At 61.9% G+C, this 19244-nt stretch overlaps 1 protein-coding gene across 4 annotated transcripts in view; it reads left to right on the top strand.

The window, feature by feature from the left end:
• STK32C (serine/threonine kinase 32C) overlaps positions 1-18011 on the top strand; it is a 71868-nt gene extending 53857 nt beyond the window's left edge. Inside the window, exons 3-12 of one of the 4 annotated variants that reach the window (XR_011564350.1) lie at positions 4885-5036; positions 5374-5547; positions 6276-6313; positions 6411-6500; positions 7417-7520; positions 8094-8210; positions 9395-9566; positions 9640-9771; positions 16346-16413; positions 17365-17485. Coding sequence is in view for 2 of the 4 variants with exons in the window: in XM_070781135.1 (XP_070637236.1) it covers positions 4885-5036; positions 5374-5547; positions 6276-6313; positions 6411-6500; positions 7417-7520; positions 8094-8210; positions 9395-9566; positions 9644-9771; positions 16346-16413; positions 17365-17491 (1170 nt within the window). In the remaining 2 variants the exon portion in view is untranslated. Of the gene's footprint in view, positions 1-4884; positions 5037-5373; positions 5548-6275; positions 6314-6410; positions 6501-7416; positions 7521-8093; positions 8211-9394; positions 9567-9639; positions 9772-16345; positions 16414-17364 lie in introns of those variants that run through there. The other 3 variants (XM_070781135.1, XM_070781136.1, XR_011564351.1) reach the window with 3 other exon arrangements.
• The last annotated feature ends 1233 nt before the right edge of the window (positions 18012-19244 follow it).

Raw genomic sequence — 19244 nt, 5'->3', positions numbered from 1 at the left:
GGAAAAATTATATTATGGCCAATTGTCTCTGCTTGCAGCAAAAATTCTCATGGTGAAAAAACCCAGAGAACCACTACATCATTTTAAAATACGACATTCCAGCCAAAGTCTGGTAACATAACCAATGTTTTAAATTAAATAGGAGAACATATTCTACTGACCTCATATAAATAACTGTATTTTCATGAAAACAGGATATTTAATAAGAGTCTCAATTTTAGAGGGAACAGATTGGGAGAGAAGATAAATGTCTCAGTTCTGTTTACAAAGGTGTAATTTTCCAGATTGCTGAAAGCTAATAGCTTAAGAGAAAGAGAAAAATAATGAGCCTGGAAAGCGCAATGAAAGGATCAGCAGTGCCTCAGACAAAAAGCCATGAGGACGGTGATCATCCTCAGAGCTCGCGTAGCCCCGTCTAATTCATTCCCGCTTTCCTTAGTCTCAGATCAGCAGTTTTCAGAGCCCGTCAGGGGACTTCCCTGGTGGCCACCTTCCAGTGCGGCGACGCCGGTTCCCTCCCTGGGCGGGGACTGAGGCCCCACAGGGTGCCGGGCAGCTGAGCCCACACCCCGTGGCTCGAGAGCCTCGCGCGGCAGCTGCTGAGGCCTGCTCGCCCGGAGCCCGGCGTCCACAGCAGGAGAGGCCCCTGTGACGGGAAGCCTGGACGCTGCGGCGAAGACCCCGCCGGGCGCAGCTGAAGACCCGACGCAGCCAAAAATAAATCTAAAAAATAAAAAAGGGCCCATCAGTTTTCCCACTAGTTTAGACAGGCTCACCAAGTTCAATGGTGTGGTCTTAGTTACCAGATACCTGTATTCTAGGGTCTTTATCAAAGTCCTTTCCATGAACTTTTTAAAAATGAAAGATTTTTGTCTGCAGTTGATTATAAAAGCTTTCAGGAAAGATCAGTAAAACAGTAACCATCTGTAAATGGCTAAAGACTGAAAAATAACCGTGGTCAAAGATCTGATGAGTTTATTGTAGAAATTATGCCGGTATGGAAATTTGTTTTTTTCTGTTGCGTATAACAATTTGAGATGATAATTGGAATTATGACATACAGTCATTGTGAGGACATTGAAAAATTTCTAGGCATTTTATATAACTTTGGAAGCTTACATATAAGTAATATCAGTTCAGTTCAGTCACTCAGTCATGTCCGACTCTTTGCAACCCCATGGACTGCAGCACACCAGGCCTCCCTGTCCATCAGCAACTCCCAGAGTTCACTCAAACTCACGTCCATCGAGTCAGTGATGCCATCCAGCCACCTCATCCTCTGTCGTCCCCTTCTCCTCCTGCCCCCAATCCCTCCCAGCATCAGGGTCTTTTCCAGTGAGTCAGTTCTTCACATCAGGTGGCCAAAGTATTGGAGTTTCAGCTTCAACATCAGTCCTTCCAATGAGTATTCAGGACTGATTTCCTTTAGGATGGACTGGTTGGATTTCCTTGAGGTCCAAGGGACTCTCAAGGGTCTTCTCCAACACCACAGTTCAGAAGCATCAGTTCTTCGGTGCTCAACCAGGGAAGCCCAATGAAAGCGACATCTTTAACTGGACGCCTCCTCTACCGTGGCTCTAAACCAGTGGGCTCAACACCCACCAGCCTTGTGTGACTTCGCCATCCCCAGAGACAGCAGAGAGCTGCAGGCCTCCCCGAGACCTAGGGCTTCTCCCGGGTCAGTCCAGGAGAGCAGCGACCGCCGGGTGACAGAGAGGCAAATGCAACCCAGTCTGTCCTGAATCTGTGCTGCTGGACGGGCCACGCTGGAGGCTTCCCAGCTCAAGCAAGGGGGTGGGGGGACACCGTCACAGGCCGTGTGGCTCCAGGTGACCCGTGTCGCACAGAGACGGGGTACACGTGCGTTCCGGGCCGGTGTGCATCAATGCACACAGAGACGGGGTAGCACGCGCGTTCCGGGCTGGTGTGCGTCAATGCACACAGAGACGGGGTAGCACGCGCGTTCCGGGCCGGTGTGCGTCAATGCACACAGAGACGGGGTACACGCGCGTTCCGGGCCGGTGTGCGTCAATGCACACAGAGACGGGGTACACGCGCGTTCCGGGCTGGTGTGTGTCAATGCACACAGAGACGGGGTACACGCGCGTTCCGGGCTGGTGTGCGTCAATGGATGGCCAGCGGGCTCCAACACCCACCCCCAGGGAGAGTCACGTTCACAGACCAGCTCTAACTCGTGTCTTCCTCCCACTAGGCTGTGCCTGGATGGGAAGAGCCAGGGAACAGCTCTGCCTTCCCCTCCCGAGGGCCCCCCATGGAGACCATGCTGCTCCGAGCAGCTCCCGGACCCCCTCTGCAGGCTTCTCTGCTGTCACGGTCCTTCTGTGTGCTCCAGAAACCCCCGGGGAGGCAAGGTCTGACCTCTGCACTCTTGGGGTTTGGCTAGAATTCAAGATGAGCTGAGAACATTCCAGAACACAGAGCCCAAAGATTCAGGAGGCCTGGGTCCCGCTCACGCTCCATCCGTCCCGGCCTCCCTCTGGCTCGGAGGAGCCCTGAGCTGCCGTGCGGGGGCCCTTGGAGCGGACGGTGCTCAGCCCAGCCCCAGCATCCCTCCTGGGGAGAAGACGGCGTGTCGCAGCCCCGGGCAAGAAGAACCTCCCCAGAGCTGAGCGTCCAGGCCCTGCCGTGGCGGCCTCGGGTGTGCGCGGGGCTGCCAGGTGGGAGGAGAGGACTCCTGGCCGAGCGCTGGACTCTCCTTGGTGCACTCTGTGCACTGACGGGGTCACTGAGGTCCCCTCCGCAGGCACTGGTTTCTCCTCCCCACGCTGAGAGCACGGGCTGCTCTGGGGACTCCCGCCTGCACCTCCCGGGGACCACGGACAGTAGGTCTTCCTGAACCGAACGGAGCCTCAGCCTGAGAAGGGCTCCGGAGCTGGAACTGGGGCGGGGGTCAGCTGCTGCTCACGCCGTTTACCCTTATTTTCATTTCAAACATTCCAACTGGCTTTCAAAGCAACAGTGTTAAAAGCGATCTGGAAAATGCAGCAAGTTAAGGGGGAAAAATCTCCATCCTGAGACAGTGCCCTTTCTGGGCTTCTCCTGCCCCTCCCACGTGGCAGCCCACGCCCCTCCACCGCCTCCTGCTCTTAGGGCAGGCCTGGTACTCAGCACACGGGCCCTTCTGGCCCCGTGGGGCGCAGGGCCCCTCACTAGGCAGGGCCCAAGATGCTGAGGCCAAGAGCAGCCCAGAAGCGCCCTCTGGGTCCACAGAGGCCCCCTGAGGTCCACAGACCTCAGTCCCCAGAGGCCCCCTTCAGTCCCCAGGCCACCAGTGGGCAGCTGGGGGATCTCTGGTTCCAGAATCTCACTGCACCCGAACCATCAGGCTGAGCGGCGGGTCCAGGGGTGTGAGCCCCGCTCGATGATGGAGGTGCCGCCTGGCTGCACCCGCAGCCCTCGGGCATGGTGTCCACTGAGTGGTGGCATGGCGTGGCTGGCCTGTGTGATCAGGAGCTGGCCGGTGGCCAGAGCAGGGTCTGATGTTATTCTAGGATGTGGTGTTTCTGCCTCCGTCCGACAAGGAGCCGGGGCCTGGCCTCTAAGCAGTGTCAGGGTTTCACTTGCGTTTCTGGCTCACGTCTGCACCGCAGGCCCAGACTCGCGCCCTGGTTGGTGGCCTGTGAAGGCAGTGCCAGTCCCCCAGGGCTCCCAGCTCCAGGCCGAGAGTGGGACGGGCTGGTATTTCACACTTGAAAGGGCCCAGGGGCCTTCCCCGCAGCTGGGGTGGGGCAGCTCTTTTGGCTGCCCGGGAGAATCCCCAGGAGCATGGACACCAGGCCCAGGGGTGGGGCTCTGGTCTTCAGAGCTCCCGGGGGCTCAGCCAGGCTGACGGTCACGGAATGGGCCTTTGTCCACTGAAGCTCTGGGGTCCCTCTCCCGTGACCTCGGCCAGGAGCCCCCGTTAGCAGCCCACCTGGTGATCTGGCTTCCAGTTGGCGTGGCTGCACTCTATCCAACACAGTCATGGAACCACACAGGGCCAGGCCCCTGCCTGCTGCCTGTCAGTCTGTGTTCCTGGGTGACGTTCTCAGGTCGGGCCGGGAACACAGAGACCCGGAGAGGAAAGCACTTGAAGTTAGGCCCGTGCTGTCCCCAGGCAGATCCAGGTGGGTGTCACCACGCCAGGGCAGCCACCAGGGAGTGTGCCCCAGCCTTCCCAAGGGACCACTTTGCTGAAATGAGAGGAAAGATTCAGAAAGACTCATTGTCCTCAGATGGGTGTTCTCCTGGGTAGGAAGGACCTTTAAGAGCCTTGGGGTGTGGCCACCTGCCCCGGCTTCTCTCCTGGCCTGGGTTCCAGCAGGGCCCGGAAGGCTCGGTGACAGGCTGTCCGTCATGGCCCTGGCCCTTGGAAGGCAGTGTTTTGTGGCAGAGTGGACGGCGCTGTCTGGTAACCCGCCCCTGTCTGGGTCCCTCAGGGCACCTGGAGCACTGGGTGGCCACGTTCACTTCTAGCGGCTGCTGTAACAAGTGAGCACACGCTGAGTGGCTTGAGACAGCACACGTTTATTCTTGCGTTGCTGAGGGCCGGAGCACCGGTCTCAGTTTATCTGGGCTGAAATCAAGGGCCCTGCAGGGCTGTGCTCCCTTGGAGACTGAAGGGGCGAGTCTTCCTCTCGACCTGCCCGTGCGTCCTGAGCTGCAGCCCCTCCAGGCGTCATGTTCCCTTCTGCGTTGACCAGACCGTGTCCCCAGATCCACGTGCTGCAGCCCGGCCCCCAGGGTGAGGGGCTTTGTGACGGGCCGGGTGCTCAGCTGCAGTCTGAGGAGACGAGTCCCTCCAGAGGCAGAGAGTCTGGCGGTTTCCGTCGCGCCTGCCGAGCTGCCGGGCCGGCGGCGGGGTGACGCGCCCTCTGCCCCCAGGTGTGCATCGTGCAGAAGCGGGACACGGAGAAGATGTACGCCATGAAGTACATGAACAAGCAGCAGTGCATCGAGCGGGACGAGGTCCGCAACGTGTTCCGGGAGCTGGAGATCCTGCAGGAGATAGAGCACGTCTTCCTGGTGAACCTCTGGTGAGCGGCTGGGGGGCCTCTCCTGCCCCAGGTGCCCGCCCCCCACCCTGCCCCCTCACAGCGCCCCCAGGGCCAGCAGCCGCGTAGGTGACCCCATGCACACACACACGCACGCACAGACCACCACCAGCACCATCATCACCTTCACCACCACCACCACAACCACCACCATCAACGGCAGCATCAACACCGCCACCACCACCCCCGTCGCTCTCGTCACTGGGAGTGTCCAGTGGGCGCAGCCTTGGGTCCCGGGCCCTCGCGCGGGGGGCTGGGCAGATGTGGCGGGCCGTGGCTCGGGCCGTCCCGCCGAGCGAGCGCAGGCGCCCGCCCTCAGGTACTCGTTCCAGGACGAGGAGGACATGTTCATGGTGGTGGACCTGCTGCTGGGGGGGGACCTGCGTTACCACCTGCAGCAGAACGTGCAGTTCTCGGAGGACACGGTGCGGCTGTACGTCTGCGAGATGGCGCTGGCCCTCGACTACCTGCGCGGGCAGCACATCATCCACAGGTGTGTGCACGCCTGCCGGGGGCGGCCGTCCCACAGGACCCCCGGGCGCCTCGTGCTCTGCCCCGCCCTTGCCGCACGCCTGCCCCACGTGTGGGACCCAGGCCCGCAAGCGCCGGCTCCCGGCCAGCCCCTCAGCTGCACGTGTGAGGCCCCCCTGGGGCGGGTCATGTCTGAGCAGGTGAGGCCGGGCACGGGGCGCAGGTGCCTTCCTTGGCGAGAGGCCGCCTTCACCTGCTCTGATAAGTGCAGGATTCCTGCCCTCGCCCCGCTGGTGCCCTGGTGCCCATCTGCCGTGTCCCTGGCAGATTCAAATTAGTTTCAGCATCTGAAGGCTGACAAACGAGGAAGGTAGAGCTGCGTCCACAGGACAAAACACAAAATCCCACGAGGTATAAAGTGCGGCAAACGTGATTTCTGCAGCTCATCCTGGGGACGCTGATCTGGTCGTGGTTCGGGCACAAACGCTTCCCGACCGAGTGTCAGGAGGTCGGGAGGCCAAGCTCGGCCTCGGGCAGACCCGGGGCTCTGCGAGGCCCTCACCAGGGGTCCAGGCGAGCGGGCTCTGCTTCTGTGCTCTGGGCTCCGGCACCCTGCCCGACCAGTGCTGGGTGCTCTCCCACTGTGGCCCCGGCAGAGGAGGGGCTGGGCTCCTGGGGTCCCGCTCGTGGGAACCCCCTGCCCCGCCGGGATTTCTGGCCTCACCTCCTCGCTCCCTGCTCCTTCCACAGAGATGTGAAGCCCGACAACATTCTCCTGGATGAGCGAGGTGAGCCATGGCCGTGAGTAGCCAAAACCTCAGGAGGGGTGCCCCACCTGCAGGACACGTCCCCCTCTAACACTCACGCTGTCTTCTTTCCTCCCAGGGCACGCGCACCTGACCGACTTCAACATCGCCACCATCATAAAGGACGGCGAGAGGGCGACCGCACTGGCCGGGACCAAGCCGTACATGGGTGAGCTTGTCCCGCCCGGCCCGCACACCCCCGCCAGCCTGCCAGCTGGCCTCCCACCCCGACCTGTGGCTGGGGGGCTCGGGTCCCTTCCCTAAAGCTGCGGCAGCAGGTGGCGGGTCGGGCTGCTTGACCTGTGCAGGGGCTCTAAGTGACGGACGCGCGCTGTGGGTCTGACCACGAGAGGGCGCTCTGACAGGGGCCTCCCAGGTGGCACTGGTGGTAAAGAACCTGCCTCCCGATGCAGGAGACGTAAGAGACACGGGTTCGATCCCTGGGTCAGGAAGATCCCCTGGGGGAGGGTACAGCAACCCACTCCAGTATTCTTGCCTGGAGAATCCCACGGACAGAGGAGCCTGGCGGGCTGCAGTCATGGGGTCGTGGAGAGTCAGACACGACTGAAGTGACTTAGCACGCACACTTACCTCCCTCGTCACGCTCCGGACCTGGAATTGAACCAAGCAGCCTGTTGAAAAGGACAGGTTGACCACTGAGGGCTGCTTCTCAGTCCAGCTCTGGCCACACCCTGGTCTCTGGTCCTGGCCAAGGTTCCAGCCCTGGACCTGTGGTCATGGGGGCTGGGGTCACCAGGGGCTGGGGTCATAAGGCCTCCAGTCGCCGGGGGCTGGGGTCATGGGCCCTGCGGTCACTGGGACTGTGGTCCTTGGGGGCTGGGTCACCAGGGGCTGGGGTCATAAGGCCTCCAGTCACTGGGGGCCAGGGGCTGGGGTCATAAGGCCTCCAGTCACCGGGGGCTGGGGTCATGGGCCCTGTGGTCACTGGGACTGTGGTCACAGGCCCTGCAGTCACTGGGCCTGTGGTCCTTGGGGGCTGGGGTCACGGGGGTCGGGGTCATGGGGGTTGGGGTCATGGGGACTGCCGTTTGGGGATGCTCAGCTGCTCTTGCCTTCCTGGAAAGCTCCGGAGATCTTCCAGTCTTTCGTCAACGGTGGGACTGGCTACTCCTTTGAGGTGGACTGGTGGTCGGTGGGGGTGATGGCCTACGAGCTGCTGCGAGGATGGGTACGGAGCTCCTGTGACCCGAGGGCCAGGACCCCAGACTTCCTAGGGTGGCCCAGAGCTGAGGCTGCCCCCATCCCCAGGGCTCAGGGATGTCCACTCTCCCCGTTAGCAAGGCGGCATGCTGGAGGGGGTTGGGTGGGCAGAGGACTGTCCTGCAGGGCTGCACCCCGCCCCCGAGCTTCCCTTGAGGTTCCTAGGCGGTGGGTCCCCCTGCCCTCCCTGCAGTGGCCACATCTCAGCGAGTCCTGGAGCCTAGGAGGCTAGAGCCTCGTCAGGCCCCCAGCTGCCCTTCCCATTCCCTCGTGGGGACCCCCGAGGCACAGCACCCTCAGACGGCCGCCCCCTCTGCCCGCTGCAGCTGGTCCCCTGGGGCCAAGTCCTCTGTTAGGGGGAGGTACAGGGGCGCTGTGCTTCCCCCCAGCCTGCGGGCAGCCTCTCTGGTCGCTTCCCTGGCCGAGGTGCAGGCTTCCCGGGCTCTTCCCTGGGGCCGCCCTGGGATGAGGTTAGGGGTGGGGTGGGGTGCCCTCGAGTTACGGGGGAGGTGCCTGCTGCAGCCCCGCCTCCCCTGCCCAGAGGCCCTACGACATCCACTCGAGCAGCGCCGTGCAGTCGCTGGTGCAGTTGTTCAGCACTGTGAGTGTCCAGTACGTGCCCGCCTGGTCCAAGGAGACGGTGGCCCTGCTACGCAAGGTGAGTGCCCGCCCTGCCCAGAGTGCGGGCCGGCCGGACACGAGGCGGTGTGGGGGGGCGGGCAGCCCGGAGCGTGAGTGGGCCAGACGCGGGGGGCTGGGCGGGTCGGCTGGACTTGGGGGGTGGGCTGGACATGGGGGGCGGGGCGGCCAGACACGGGGGTTGGGGCAGGCAGCCTGGAGCGTGAGTGGGCCGGACTCGGGGGGTGGGTGGGCAGCCTGGCGAGGCTGGCTGGACACGGGGGGCCGCTTCCTGCATCCTGGGCTGCGTGTCCATCTCTGCCCCGGCTCCCCACCTGGCCTGGCCCCGGGCTCCTCATCTTGTAGCAGCTCGGCCTGTGTGAGCGCTGGCGCGGCTGTCAATCCTTATTACCTAATCGAAGCCTCGCATTTCTTCCGTCACTGACGCCCCAGCTCAGGGCAGGTCACCCCAGCGTGTGTCAGGGAGGCGGCCAGGGCCTGGTTCCGCTCAGGCCCGGCTCGTCCTGTTGGAGGTAGGCAGCCACTGTCCACTCCCAATGGCCTGGCCAGCCCCCTCACCAGAAGCAAGCAGAGAAGACCCCAGGCCCCCTGCCCGTCCCAGGCTGCGAGCATGTCTGCAGCAGTCCCGGAGACTCAGCCCGTAGAGACCTGGGGCGGTGCTGCTGCCACTGGCCTTCAGCTGGCGTTCGGCTCCCGGGGTCCAGGGCTGGGCCGGGGTTGCCCCCCGGCTGGCCAGCCAGCTCCCTCCTCAGAGCGGTGTGCCTCCAACACACTGTGCCCAGAGGCCTCAGGACAAGCGAGGAGGGGCGTGCTGGACACGCGTGGCCCAGGGGGCAGGTCCTGGCCGGTGCCCGGAGACCCTGGTCCTGGCAATGTGGCCAAGCACCTGGAGGCCTCCCGCCCCTGAGAGGGGCTCTTAACCAGCCTTCACCGCATGCCGCTGTGTCCACACCGGCCCAGGTGGCTCCAAGGGGCACTGTGCCCCAACAGGCCCAGGTGGGGGGTGGGGAGGATCCACACGCCTCGCTGGGGAAACCTCGGCCAGGGTCTCCGGTACTCCCCCTGGAAGGGGCGGCTGTGATGGTAGCCAGTCCCGCAGGGCGGCCCTGGGCCCGTGAGCGTTAGTCCTGTCCTGTTGCAACGCTGAGCTGGTTACCGAGAGCAGTGAGCCAGGCTGCAGCCGCCGCGTGCTGGTGGGTCCAGGGAGACGAGACCTGTGCCGGGGCCGCTGACCAGGGCCTTGTTCCAGCTGCTCACCGTGAACCCCAAGCACCGAGTGTCCAGCCTGCAGGACATGCGGGCGGCCCCTGCTCTGGCCGGCGTGCTGTGGGCCGAGCTGAGCGAGAAGAAGGTGGAGCCTGGCTTCGTGCCCAACGTAAGCCCACAGGCCTGGGGTGGTCAGGGCGGGCGAGGGCAGCTGGGCACCAGCTCAGTGCCATCTTCCACAGAAAGGCCGCCTGCACTGCGACCCCACCTTCGAGCTGGAGGAGATGATCCTGGAGTCGCGGCCGCTGCACAAGAAGAAGAAGCGTCTGGCCAAGAGCAGGTCCCGGGACAGCAGCAGGGACAGCTGCCCGTCGGTGAGCGCGGCCCGGCACCCAGCCGCCTCTGCTCTGGCCCCTCAACCCCTCCTCCGTGGTGGGGGACAGAGGCCCTCCTGCCTGCCCAGCTCTGGAGGGTCACATGGGGCCAGGCTCTGCCTCCGTGGTCTCGGGGTCATTTCCCTGCGTGTGTGTGCACTTGTGTGTGTGCATGTGTGTGCGCACTCGTGTGTGCATGTGTTTGAGTGTACCTGTGTGTTTGCATGTGTACACACCCATGTGTGTGTGTGTGCATGTGTGCACACACAGGTGTGTGCATGCCAGTGCACCTCTGCGTGTGTTTGCGTGTGAGTACACTCATGTGTTTGTATGCATCCATGCACATGTGTGTGTCCATGTGTCTGTGCACTTCTGTGTATGTGTTTGTGTGTGACTGCACTTGTGTGTATGCACATGCGTGTGCATATGTGTGAATGTACTCGTGTGTGTGTTCGTGTGTGAATGCATGTGCTTGTGTGGGAGTACACTCGTGTGCATGTTTGTGCACGTGTGTGTGTACATCAGTGTGGGCATGTCTGTGCACTTCTGTATGTGTATGTGTGTGCATACGCGTGCACACACGTGTCCATGTGTGTGCTTGCATGCATGTGAGTGCACATGTGTGTGTGTGTGTGCACACGTGTACATTTGTCTGCCTCTTCTCATGAGGACATCGCTCACACTGGGTGGGACCCCGAGTCCAGGGTGACCACCCCATTCACTTGATTGGTGGCATCTGGAGACTTCGTTTTACATTCCTAGGAATGGGGTCAGGACCCCACCCTGGGGACGTGGTGTAACGTGCCGCAGCCCCCACAGTCCTGCCCTTGGAAGTAGGGGTTCCCCCCGGGAGCAGAGGATCCAGCTTGGGCCTGTTCCCAGGATCCGGCTGGTGTTCACAAGACAACTAGGGCTGCGGGAGTGGATGGCCGGGTCACAGCAGCAACACTGTAAGCCCGCCACCATCCCCCTATCCGGGGGCCCAGCGGAGCCTATGAGGACACCCTGGGGAGCGGCTCTCACGCCTGGGGGACCCTGTGCGGCCCCATGCCCGGGTCCTGGGCAGAGACGGGTGCCAGCTCCTCCTCGGTGCAGGGGCCCTCCCTGGAAGCCTTGGCTCCTCGGGGAACAGGTAGGTGGGCTCCCATCCCCTCCCCCTTCCGTGGGCTGCTGACGGCGGCCCCTGGTGTCCCGCGGGGGCACTGCAAGCTGGTCCAGCTTTGTTTATTTATTATGGCTCTAGGAATTGACCTGAAGTCGCTCAGTCCTGTAACTCTTTGAAACCCCATGGACTGTAGCCCGCCAGCCTCCTCTGTTCATGGGATTCTCCAGGTCAGAATACTGGAGTGGGCTGCCATTTCCTTCTCCAGGGGATCTTCCCGACTCAGGGATCAAACCCAGGTCTCCCACACTGTAGGCAGACTCTACCATCTGAGCCACCAGGGAATTCCTATTGGGTCTTAAACTTACCTGGTGCCTCAATGGTACAGAATCTGCCTGCAATGCAGAATACTAGGGTTTGATGCCTGGGTTGGGAAGATCCCCTGGAGGAAGGCATGGCAGCCCACTCCGGTCTTCTTACCTGGGAATTCCATGGACAGAGGAGCCTGGCGGGCTAGTCTGTGGGGCCGCGCAGAGTTGGACACGGCTGCGTGATTAACACTTTGTCCCCGTGGGGTCTTAGCTACAACAATGATTTGTTGCAGCATGTGGCATGTGGGATCTTAGTTCCTGACCAGGATTCGACCTGCCTTCCCTCATCAGAAGGTGGATTCTTAACCACTGGACCATCACAGAAGTCCTGGTTCTTCTTTTTTTCTTGCTGTCAGACTGGGAGTGATGGCTTAGAGTTCTTTATGTGAAAGAGTTGAAATCAACACTCCTTTTTTCCACTTTTTACTGTTGACTGATAAGTGTGATTTATTTACATTTCTGCACACAAGTGCCTTAGGAGATGATCTGCAAACTTCTTCCGGTCTGCGGGCTTTCTCCCTTCCGGTCGGCACCGTCTGCAGCAGCGTCTCCGGTTCTGATCAAGTCCCGCCTGTTTTTTCTTTCCTTGTGTGCTTTTGGTGTCATTGCTAAGACGCCACTGCACCACCTGAGCTCAGAGATGTCCCCTTGTGTTCTGTTCTGAGTGTTCTGTAGTCTTCTCCCTTATGCTTGAGGCTCGGGTCCGTTTTCAGTTAGTTTGATGCACAGTGTCAGGTGGGGCCCAGCCTGACTGTTTTGCATGTGGACACGCGTCATCCAAGTGCTGTTTGGCCTCATCTTTCCCCCACTGAATTGCTTGGCATCATTTTCAAAGATGAATTGATCATGAATGGAGGGGCCTGTTTGTGGACTTGAACGTCTAGCCCACGTATCCGTGTGTCTGACCTGCCGGGTCCCCCCTGCCTTGACGACTGGGGCTCTGGTGAGGTCTTGGGTCAGCAAGTGTGGGTCCTCCAGACTGTTCTAATTTTGCAAGACATTTCAGCTCCTATGGGTCCCTTGCATCCCCAGGGCATTCTGAAGGGCTTAAGAATTCTGTCTGAGTTGCTCAGCAGGTCATTTGTGACAAAGTTAAGGATTGGGACCTGATCTGCATGCCCGGGCCCTGTCTCTGCCCACCTTGGGTGACATCTGGGGTCAGGTGCTGTGGGCACTGGCATTGGTAGGGCCCGCGGGTGTCTGCCCCGAGGACTGTGTGCAGGGAGCAACCACTGGCACAGTGGTCAGGGGGTGGGGTATGGGGGGGGAAGCAAGGCTGGGTTTCAACGGAGTCCAGGGAGAGCAGCCTGACCTGCAGGGACCTGAGTGTGGGTTATGCCCTGTGCCCGGCAGTCATCAGCAAGGAGCCCCAGAGGGTCATGCGTTTCTGTAGCCTCCTGAGTCTGCATGGCAAAGGCTCCAAACGCCCTAGCAGGCCATGGGACCACCCACGTATGCCGCTAGGAAGAGAGGGGCTCCAGAGCTGGACGGGCCGCACCCCAGAGCCCCGGCTGACAGCGCATGCGCACAGCACGCACCTCGGGCCGGCGGGGCCCTGGGGCGCGTCGCTGCCCACGCCCTCCGTCCGCCTCTGATGCCGCTCCGCCCTCCGAGCGGCTCCTCGGGCCGATTCTCCTCTCGTCCTGGGAGAGCCTGGGCGAGGGAGGGTGTGAGACGGCCAGCTCCTCCCCGCCCGCCGACCCCCGGACGGCGGCCAGTCCCTCTGCGCCCGTCGCCGGCCCCAGCCTCGCTCCCCTGCACCCGCATCCTGCGCCTCCCTTGGTCTCCGGGCATCTGGGGTCACCTCCTGCCTTGACCTCGTCCCCGCCTCTGAGTAGCCCTTGCCTTCAGTCCAGCGCTGACTCAGGCCGGAGTCTGTGCCCCTGTCCAGTCGTCATGGGCTCTGTCAGGGTTGATGACCCCGTTCAAGTTGAAAAGCCCCAAGTCGCTTTGCGTTTGCTACCCCTCACCTCCTAAACATCACCGCTCAGCCTGGCTTGCCGTATGCGGGCTCGGAGCACTCAGGTCAGTGCCCAGTCGGCAGTCGTCGGACACAGAGCCTCTTTTATAACTCAGTGTTGACTTATCAAATACTGAAAGTGAAAAAGGGCGCATCTGGGTCCAGGGTGGGTGTCAGTGCCTCAGTTGTTCACCCTCGGGGTCACGGGGCTGACCAGCAGCTGTGGCTGCCACCCAGCATCGCATCGAAGGATCAGTCCTGTGTCGTCAGCCCGGAAAAGGTCCAGGTCAAAATTGGAAATGCCGTCTCTGCTGTCTGTCGCTTTCACACCCCTCTCAAGTCAAGAGACTCCAGCCGTGGTAGCTGGGGGCCGGCTCGATACTCAGTCCTCCTCGGTGAGTGCAGAATAGCGCCCGCCCTCTGTGCAACTGGCGTCGGGAGGAAAGCCCTGTGAGGTCAGGGCTGTATGCCGCAGCCGGCAGCCCTGTCGATCAGCTCTGGGAGAGCCCGAATCACGCTCCATGGCGGCACCTGGCCCACCAGTGGGTTAAGATCTGTCCCTTCTCCCCCTCCTGCCACAAGCCAGCTGATCTCCGCAGGCCAGGCTCATGAATTAAATGGGAAAACAACAGGAGTATCATCCTCGGATCCGCGTTGTGCTGTGCTTAGTCACTCAGTCATGTCCGACTCTTCGACCCCATGGATGTAGCCCACCAGGTTCCTCTGTCCATGGGATTCTGAGGGAAGAAGACTGGCGTGGGTTGATATGGCCTCCTCTGGGGACTCTTCCCGACCCAGGGATCGAACCCATATCTCTTGTGTCTCCTACATTGGCAGGCAGCTTCTTTAACACTGCTTGAAGCCCCCAGATCCCCACAGATAAACACAAAGACTCCAAAGTCCTTGACGGTGGCGCTTGGCACTGCCATTGCACTCTAGATGTGGGTTGGTTTGTTATTTCCTATCTAGGCTGGTTTTGGGAGACGCTAGTTTCAGGAGCTTTCACTGGGCTTTTCCATGATAATGTTATTAGCTGCTACTCCACAGATCAAGGAACTAAGAGAATTCAGCCAGATGCCAAATATTAATACATCCTTCTTAGTTATGCATACAGCCAACGGAGGGAGAAGCAGCCCCTGGCGGGCTGTGGGCCCCTTAGGGAGTCCACTGTAAGACGGACGTGGGCCAAGTATCAGCTCACACCTGTGTTCAGCAGCCCTCCAAACAGCCGGGCGTTTGCCCTCTCCCATGTGCAGATGTGCAGGGAAGTGGTTGCGGATGCCTTTGCGAAGGACTGGAGTGTTGTTGCCATGTACACTTGCTCGGGCCTTCCTGACCAAGAGCCTGCCCCTTCTTAGCCCACAGGTCCAGGTCTGAGGTCTGGAAATGAGGAAAAGAATTGCAACTCTCCATCCAGGTGGCCGTCAGCCTGGTGCTCACACACGCGTGATCTGAGTGTGTGCGTGCACACAGGCACGCGTGTGTGAGCACTGGCCATCCACCTCTGACCCTGAAAGCACCGTGATCGGTTGGACACCCTCAGCATCCCAGGGATCGGGGTGGCCTGCTTGCCTCTCCAGCCTGGAGGCCTGTTTCCATGGTTACACCCCCTTAAGGGTGGCTGAGTTAGGTGAGGTCAAGGCTGCCGCTGTCCAGGATCCCATCATGGCCTTTGGGGGACTCCGTCCTGGAGCAGATCCTCCTGAACTACACGGGAACCACAGGGCTTCCCCAGGGCACTGTGTCACCACCAGCTCGCTCGTCTCCTGGCTGGAAGGCGCGTCCCTCGGGCCCTCCAGAAGAATGTGGTCAAATGGGAGGTCCATGGGTCTTTACTCTTGAGTGTGCTGGCTGTTCCAGCTGCCGACATATCTAAGCCTTTGATCCCATCCCAGCATTCTTCTAAGGCCATTCTAAACCTTCTGACCACTTCACTTGGGCTGCCTTTTCTTCCAGGTTTCCAAATTGCAGTGTATTAGGACGCACTCATGCCAGGGCTCCTTCAGGGAGTTACCCCCAAGTTGTGCAGGGCAGACTTCCCCTGTCCAGCCCCTCCCAGGCCTGTCCTGCCCTCTGGGCAACCAGTACCTCCCTCCCCAGCAGGTCCAGTGCCTGCCTGCTGGGGCTACACGTGGCTGCAGAGACGGTGGGGCAGAGTGTGGGGGCGAGTGCTGTTTCATCTGCAGGAGTGGGAGGGGTCCCTCTTCTGTGGCCAAGGCGAGGCCCTCCCGCAGGCTCAGGAGTGTGGGGCATCAGGCTAACCTGCCCACTAGCATCCTCTCGGGCCCCTCCCACGTCCGAGGCCCACCCCTCCCCTATCAGAGCCTCAGTTGGATGCAGGAAACCTCATGGCTGAGTCCAGCCCTCTTAAGTTCTGCGGCTTGGACATCTCGGCCTGGTCTCCCGTGAGCTGTCCGGGCCGCCCGGCAGGGCGTCTCCATGCTGCGCCTTGGGCTACCATCTGGCAGCCCTGAGTGAGGCTTGGACACCCAGGGGCTAACCTCGACCCCCGAGACCCACAGTCCCAGGGGCCAACCTCGACCCCCCTGACCCACAGTCCCAGGGGCCAACCTCAACCACCCAGACCCACGGTCCCAGGGCAAACCCACCACCCTCACCCTCTCCCGACACTCCTGAGGCGAGGGTCTCAGTAACCAGGGTTTCGCATGCCAGGGACCTATGACACGCCTTGGATCTGGCCATTGTGGGACTGACTCCAGTCCCCAGCCTGAGGCTCTGCTTCTTGAGACTACCCCTGCCGCCCAACTTCTTAGGCAGGTCCTGGAAGCAGACCCTCAGCTGGGTTTGTGACCAGGGTCCAGTGACCAGGAGAACCCAGTGTGTGTGGGGAGGGTGTGGAGGAGTGGCCCAGCGTGGCTCCTGGACGAGTCTGGCTCTGCAGACCCTGCGGCTGCCCCGAGACGGGGGTCGGGCGTCCCTCTGTCAGTGGCTAAATGGGGGTCACCGGGAGACCCCAGCCCCTGTGCGCTCTGGTTGCCTGGGGCAGGGTGGGCTCCTCAGAGAGCCAGGGCAGGAGAAGGCAGGCACACAGGAGGAGCAGACCGGGGATGCCCAGGAACCTCCCTGCGGGACGCGAGGGATGCTGACAGGCGCCCACTCGTGTGTCTTTCTGACTAACAGGAGAATGACTACCTTCAGGACTGCCTCGATGCCATCCAGCAGGACTTTGTGATTTTTAACAGAGAGAAGTGAGTGTGCATGTTGGGGGCCGGTCACGGGGGCAGAGAGGAGTTTGGGGAGCGGAGCCAAGGCTTTCTGGCTGCAGTGGGCACATGGCCTCAGTGGGACTCGGAAGCCTGACCCCCGCCCTCCTCAGGAAGTCCAAGCAGCAGCCCTGGGGGGTGGGTGGGGGGAGGCCCCTGTGCAGGCTTGTGGGGGAGGGGCTCCTCGGCACTTTTAAGGGCTAAGCTTGGGCATTTTCCACCAACAGGCAGAGTCTCTGGGGCAGACCCTGGGCACACCGCCCAGGTGAGGGGCCCAGCTGTTACATCAACCTGAAACCCTCACTCAGCCACTCAGGGGCCAGGCAGGAGGGACGGGGCTCGCGGGCAGGGAGATACGGCAGGTCTCAAAGTGCTGAGCCACCTGCTGTGGTGGAGCAGGGAGGCCCAGTGCTGTGGGACCCAGGGGAGGAGGGGCCGGATGAGATGCAGAGGATTTCCTGGAGGAGGCGGCCTTGATCTAAAAGCTGAACAGGGCTCACTGCTGCTCTGTCCTGCCTCAGGGTCCAGGATGACATATGGACCCTGGTTTAGGACACTGGCCACCACCCTGGAGGTCAAGGCCTGGGTGGTAACAGGACTCGGCCAAGCACTTTGTTCCAGAATTCCTGACCTGCCTCCTTTTAGCTTCTGGCTGGAAACCAGCTGAGACTCACCAGCCTACTGCCCCGAGCCTGAGGGCCATGAAGAGCCCGCAGAGGGGCCGGTTGGATGCCCCATGTGCCTGCAAGCCCCGCTGAGCCAGTGTGGCCAGAGGGGCTTCTGCCCAGGAGGACATGCCCAGGAGTGGTCCGTGTGGAGCCCCAGGCCACGTTCCTGAGGGGGTGCACCCTGGGAGTCCCTGGACAGGCCCTGGGCCAGTGAGCCACGTCCTGGGCTGCTGGCGAGGCTGCATAAAGCCCCCACGTGTCTCCGCAGGCTGAAGCGGAGCCAGGACCCCACGCCCGAGCCCAGGGATGCAGCGGAGGCCTTGGTGGACAGCGAGGGCGTGCGCCCAGCCCTGCCCGCCTGCGGCGCCATCTGCCCCTCGGCCGGGAGCAGCTAGGCCGCCCCTGCCCGCTGGCCGCGGAGTCAGCTCAGGCCCCGCCGGAAACCCGGCACTCCCCAGGGCGGCCGGAGGCCCAGCGTCAACTTTCCCAGGGAGCTGTGCAGCGCATCCAGGCCCAGGCCCCAGCCCAGGCCGGCAGCTCCAGGCACCCAGCCGGACGGCACCGGATGGTCTGACTGCCGGGTCTGCCCTCCAGCCCTCGGGGGCATGTGGTGTCAAGAGGCTGCCAATGTGGCTGAGAGCAGGGGGCACAGAGGGTGGGTGCCCCCTGTGTGACGGTGGAGGGGGCCACAGCCCCCGCCCAGGCTCTCCTGGGGGCCTCTGGGGTCCTGCCCTGCCTGCTGTACATAGCCCGCCCCCGCTGACCCCGCCACTGGTGCCCGGGGTCCTCCCGGTTCTTATCCATCATGGGGGAGGGGCACGGGCCTGAAGAGTGTTTTATAGACGCGCGTTCTGGTCGTTTCTGCCGTGTTTCTGTACAGTTTCCACCTCTGAGAAAAACAACATGAGAACCGCTTGGTGTCGGCTGGTTTGCGTGTTCCGTGCCCGCCGCGGGCAGAGAACGCTCGTCCGTGGCCCAGGGCGCTCCTGCCGGGCCAGAGCCTCCTGGAACTCTGGTCCTCGGCCTGGGGAGGATGCCCTTCTCCTGCCCCAGAAACCCCAAGGCAGCTCTCGGGTTGGGGTGGAGGTGCGGCCTGCTGAGGGGGCAGGGGCAGCACCTTGAAAACAGCCGGGACCAGAACGCTCCAGGTTGGAGCAGCTCACGGGCCCCCCTTGCCCAGAGTGGGGAGCCCACCTGGGGCCCTGGGGCCCTGGGGAGCCCAGGTCTGGAGGCAGGCAGCGCCGCAAGACGCCAGGTGGTGGTGCCAACCCCCAGAGGCTCTGGGCGGAGACCTGGTGATGTCGGAGGCAGGAACCAGGCGGGGAGGCCGGGGTTGTGTGGAAAGACGTATTCTGTGTGTGTGTTTGTGCACACCTCAGGTGCATTTTGAGGCCCTAAGGGACAGCTTGCCTGTTTGCTCAGTGGCCGGCCTGCGGGTGTGGCCTGGCCCCCTGACTGCCTTGTCTGTCCTTGGGGAAGGGGACGCTGGTGCAGTGAACGCTGGTCTCAGTGCAGCCCAAGGAGTCCAGTGCTGAGGCCTCAGTGACCAGACCAACCTGAGCAGAGGGACCACTGGGCGGACCTTCCCGGGGCTGCCCAGTCTAGCACGGTGCCTGAGAGGCCCGGGTTCAAAGTGGGGCTGAGGCTGGGCATGGAGGTCAGGGCACCCCAGAGGGGCTGGCCGCTTGAGGGGGGGCAGCCTGCCCTTCCTGGTGCTCTTAGGGTGGAGAGTGTCCCACACCTGGGGGACAGACCTGGCAGGATTTTTATGAGCAAGGCTGAAGCCAGGAGGCCAGCCCAGCAGCTCCATCTTCTGGAAGGTTCTGGGGGGGCAGCGCCATCCGTGGGTCTGGATCAGAACCCCAGCCTGCTCTGCCTTAAGTGGGCAGCACAAGCTCCCCACATGCCATACTGCCCCAAGCCCTGCTGGGCAGCTTGAGCCCACCAACTAGAACATGGGTAGGGGTCCTCCCAGCGCCCCTCTCCTTCTGGATGTCTGGCTCTCTGTGACCTACAGGCCTGTGGGAGGCAGAGCCCCTGCCCACAGCTCAGACCCAGCCAGCCCTATAGTTGTCTGGTGGTCCGGCCTCCCAGCCGTCTAGAGGCAGGACCAGAGTGCTGCAGGATGTTCTCGAGGATGCCACACAC

This window comes from Bos indicus, chromosome 26, assembly GCF_029378745.1.
Source record: "Bos indicus isolate NIAB-ARS_2022 breed Sahiwal x Tharparkar chromosome 26, NIAB-ARS_B.indTharparkar_mat_pri_1.0, whole genome shotgun sequence".
Classification (NCBI taxonomy): domain Eukaryota; kingdom Metazoa; phylum Chordata; class Mammalia; order Artiodactyla; family Bovidae; genus Bos; species Bos indicus.
Note: the sequence above shows the minus strand (reverse complement) of the source record. Positions and strands in the feature narration are given on the sequence as shown.